Below are 4,085 nucleotides of genomic sequence, written 5' to 3' on the forward strand. Positions count from 1 at the left end.
TCCCTTTCTCAGTGTGTGTGTCTCTCTGTTTTCACACTCTCCTCCCCATTCGAGCGAGGCCCACACCTGGCGCATCACTGCCGAGCCATTAGCTGCGGGTCTCCTTTCATCTTCGCTGTGGCAGACGTTTCTATTTATCCACTTGCGTTCGCCGAGTGGCGTCACCAGCGGTACTGTAATGACGATTGCAGCAGGAGGATGACAGCTTAGAAAGAAGAGGGCAATGGGGCTTCCTCCCAGAGGCGGTGCGGCACAGAGGAGCGCTCGCATCACAAGGTGACCCTAGCTCCCCACTGCCATCTCCGCGGTCGCCGTCGACACCGCGCTGGGGCCACCCGGCGCCTGCCTTGTCGCCTTAGCTCCTCTTCTCAGCCAAGATCCTAGGGTTCCTGGGGTTAGGAGCTTACTTGGGGGTTTTCCCCCTCCCCCCCTCTGGAGAGCCCGGGGATGGAGAGCCGAAAGGACATGGTTATGTTTCTGGATGGGGGTCAGCTTGGCACCCTGGTTGGTAAGAGGGTCTCTAATTTGTCCGAAGCTGTGAGCAGCCCACTGCCTGAACCGCCAGAGAAGACGGTGATCCACGGTTGCCTGAGCCCGCGAGCCGGCCCTCCGACTTCCAGGGAGCGTAGCGGGGGAGGCCAGGAGGAGGAGCCGGTCGATGGACTAGCAGGCAGTGCTGCAGGGCTGGGCGCCGAGCCACGGTCGGCTGGAGCGGCCATGCTTGGCCCGGGACCCCCAGTCCCTTCCGCGGACAGCCTCTCTGGCCAAGGGCAACCTAGTAGCTCAGATACCGAGTCGGATTTCTATGAAGAAATCGAGGTGAGCTGTACCCCGGACTGCGCCACCGGGAACGCCGAGTACCAGCACAGCAAAGGTAGCCACCTTGTCCCTCCGCTCCCCGATTCGCCCACTACAACCACAGTTCCCTTCATCTCAGGCCAGGTGGAAGATACACCTTTCCCTTGGGGCAGGATGGCTTGCGGGGGGGGGGGGGGCGGTGAGTGGGGCGGGGGCACCTGAACAACTCTTTTGCTCTCTGCACCTTGGTGTGTGTGAGGTCTCTTGTGTTATCCCATTAGAGGGACTGAGAGTGACAGTTGTGCCTGGACGAATGTCAGCATTGGCACAAGTCTTGACTTAAGGGATCCAAAATGCACCCCAAACACCCCCCCCTCCGCCCCGAGTTTTGTGGGAATGATTCAGCTGAGCCGGGAAGACACCTTCCACCGGGTAGGGCAAGATCAAACGCTTGTCCGGGCACTTTGTGACTGGAGGGTGCAAGGCACAAGGAGGCGCGGAAGCCAAGAGAATATAAAGGACTGTAAAACCGTGGCGGACTCTGGTCTCCGGAGGGCTGCAGCCCTCCGACCAGTTTGCACGTCGGTCAGAGGTCCAAATTACCTTGTCACTTCCCGGGCTGGCGGCGCCAGGTCGGAAATGGTCCCAATGGTCTAATTGCCTTTGGTCTCCGGTTGCATTTGAAAAGGCGGGGACTGGGCCCTCCCCCTCCCCCTTTCCCTCGGTCTCACTTCTCCACCCAAAGGAAAAGCAGCTGCAGGGGGGCTAGAGCCCCACCCTTCTCTGGGGTGGGTCTAAGGGGTTGGTACTTTAATTACAGAGCTCCTTCTCACTGGGGGCTAATGGGAGTGGGGGTGGATAGCTCAGAAGGGAGTCTCTATACCAACAATATTCACTCCTAGGAATGAAAAACTGGGGGCAGGAGCCCATCAGCAGACACACCTCCACAAAACCATGGTCATGAGTGGGAAAGGCTTGCATCTACCTCTAGGTCTTAGCAGCCAACACCACTTTGTTAAGAAGTATCCACCTCCATCTCCTATCATTTTACCATCTACTTAATCCAGATTCTCCACCGTAATCATGTCCTCACAACCTATACTCAAAATATACCACTCCTGCAATAGATGCAACCCAACACACATCTGCACACCTGGTACTGGCATCCTGGTGCAGGCACACAAGAGCGAGGAAGCTCACTGCATGTCATACATTAACCTCAAGAAGTCAGTATTCCGGTACATCCCTACCAACACAAGCAGACAGCTCGGGGAATATGCTCTTTGCCGCATCCAGGGGCAAGTGGAAGGGGAAGGAGGTTAGGAGCCTTTAGACCTAGTATGCCTTAGGTCCAGGTCTTCCAAACAGCCACTTTAAGCCTGCCCCAAACCCTTTCTGTTTCAAGACCTCTTCCGTGAAGCTTCTAGAGTCCCAGTAGAATCAGTGACCAAGGAAGCTAAGGGGTTCTTCTTCTAATGCCTCTCCTCCAGCCTGAAGTCAGCATTGTTTGTGTGTTTGTGTTGTGTCTCTGTATGTGCACCTGTGTGCTCTGGGCTCCTGTGCAGCAGCGCCAGGCTCCGATGCGCTGGGCAACAGTCCTAACAGTGGCAGTGAGGCCCCCAAGAGTAACGGTGGCAGCGGCAGCAGTGGCTCACAAGGCACCCTGGCCTGCAGCGCCAGCGACCAGATGCGCCGATACCGCACCGCCTTTACCCGGGAGCAGATTGCAAGGCTGGAGAAAGAGTTCTACAGGGAGAACTACGTTTCAAGACCGCGGAGATGCGAGTTGGCAGCAGCACTAAATCTTCCTGAAACTACCATCAAGGTAGGCTGGGCTAGGATCCTCAAGGTGGATAGGTACCTAGGTTAGTAGGAAGGTCTTGTCAATGGCCTAGCTCCTGAATTGCAGCTGAAGAATCTGGGCCCGGACTCTCCAATGTGGTACATGCAGAATTCCCCTCTGACAGTCCATAGTCAGCCACTGCTGCCAAGAGGTCGATTCTGTCCTTTTCCTGCGCAAACAGACTACGGGGTGACGGGCAGGGGCACGGGGAGGGGGACAGGTGATTGCAAGTGACAGTGCCCCAAAGGACAGGGATGAAAGCAGCCCTAAATCGGTGGGAAAATGTCTTCTGCCTCCTCAGACCCATCGAGGCAGGCCTTCCTATCAGCACCCTCTCTCCAGATTGTGATGCCATGCCCGGTGGGCAGGCTGAGCGCCCCCCCCCCCCCCAATCCTCCTCCCGAGGGTTTCCATCTGGGTTGGAGGTGGGAGGCCTGCCCTTGTTAGCTGGAGTTGTTTTGACTCTTCTCCCACCCTACCCCCATGGTGGCCATTGTCCTCACACCCCACCCAGCCCAGAGTTGGGCCTGAGCCTGGCGCCGCCATCCTGTCTTCCTCTCCTCAGGTGTGGTTTCAGAACCGGCGCATGAAGGACAAGCGTCAGCGGCTGGCCATGACGTGGCCGCACCCGGCCGACCCCGCCTTCTACACCTACATGATGAGCCACGCGGCGGCCGCGGGCGGCCTGCCCTACCCCTTCCCGTCGCACCTGCCCCTGCCCTACTACTCGCCCGTGGGCCTGGGCGCCGCGTCCGCCGCCTCGGCCGCCGCCGCCTCGCCCTTCAGCGGCCCCCTGCGCCCGCTCGACACCTTCCGCGTGCTCTCGCAGCCCTACCCGCGCCCCGAACTGCTGTGCGCCTTCCGCCACCCGCCGCTCTACCCCGGCCCGGCGCACGGACTGGGCGCCTCGGCCGGCGGCCCCTGCTCCTGCCTCGCCTGCCACAGCGGCCCGGCCAACGGGCTGGCGCCCAGGGCCGCCGCCGCCGCCGCCGCCGCCGCCGCCGCCTCAGACTTCACTTGTGCCTCCACCTCCCGCTCGGACTCCTTCCTCACGTTCGCCCCCTCTGTGCTCAGCAAGGCCTCCTCCGTGGCGTTGGACCAGAGGGAGGAGGTGCCCCTCACCAGATAAGGGGGCGCCCTCAGGGCTGCCGGCTGCAGGATTGTCACGGGGTGGGGGGACTCCTCCAGCGTCCCACCTGTCACCCCTCTTCTCAGATGCAGAGGGGAAAGGCAGAGGAGGGACACCATAAAAGACTCGGCCTAGAGGATCCAGGAGCCCCGGAAGTGGCTGTTGTTGCTTGGGATCAGGAATGGGGTGGAAAAGCTGAGGTCGGGAGAGCCTCCCCTGGGGTGGTCAGGCTTTGCCATTCCCCACAGCCCTGTCAGGTCGAGGCCTTGGTTCAACAGCTAAAAAAGGCAGCAGCCCACTCCCACACCCCTCGTA

The 4,085-nt window shown here is 60.0% G+C and overlaps 1 protein-coding gene across 1 annotated transcript; it reads left to right on the top strand.

Moving 5' to 3' along the window:
• Window positions 1-447: 447 nt before the first annotated feature.
• On the top strand, window positions 448-3,770 carry Evx1 (even-skipped homeobox 1). Its single transcript, XM_052172535.1, has 3 exons — window positions 448-874; window positions 2,367-2,623; window positions 3,207-3,770. Exons 1-3 carry the CDS (start codon window positions 448-450, stop codon window positions 3,768-3,770), a joined length of 1,248 nt encoding a protein of 415 aa, XP_052028495.1.
• Window positions 3,771-4,085: the final 315 nt, after the last annotated feature.

The sequence above is a fragment of the Apodemus sylvaticus genome, chromosome 2 (assembly GCF_947179515.1).
Source record: "Apodemus sylvaticus chromosome 2, mApoSyl1.1, whole genome shotgun sequence".
NCBI classification, from domain to species: Eukaryota; Metazoa; Chordata; class Mammalia; order Rodentia; family Muridae; genus Apodemus; species Apodemus sylvaticus.

What these genes read in the sequence shown, in the direction of transcription:
- Evx1 (XM_052172535.1), top strand. Translation starts at nt 448, where the DNA reads ATGGAGAGCCGAAAGGACATGGTTATGTTTCTGGATGGGGGTCAGCTT. An exon ending in CGAGTACCAGCACAGCAAAG is followed by an intron (nt 875 to 2,366) that starts GTAGCCACCTTG and finishes CCTGTGCAGCAG; the next exon opens with CGCCAGGCTCCGATGCGCTG. An exon ending in TTCCTGAAACTACCATCAAG is followed by an intron (nt 2,624 to 3,206) that starts GTAGGCTGGGCT and finishes TCCTCTCCTCAG; the next exon opens with GTGTGGTTTCAGAACCGGCG.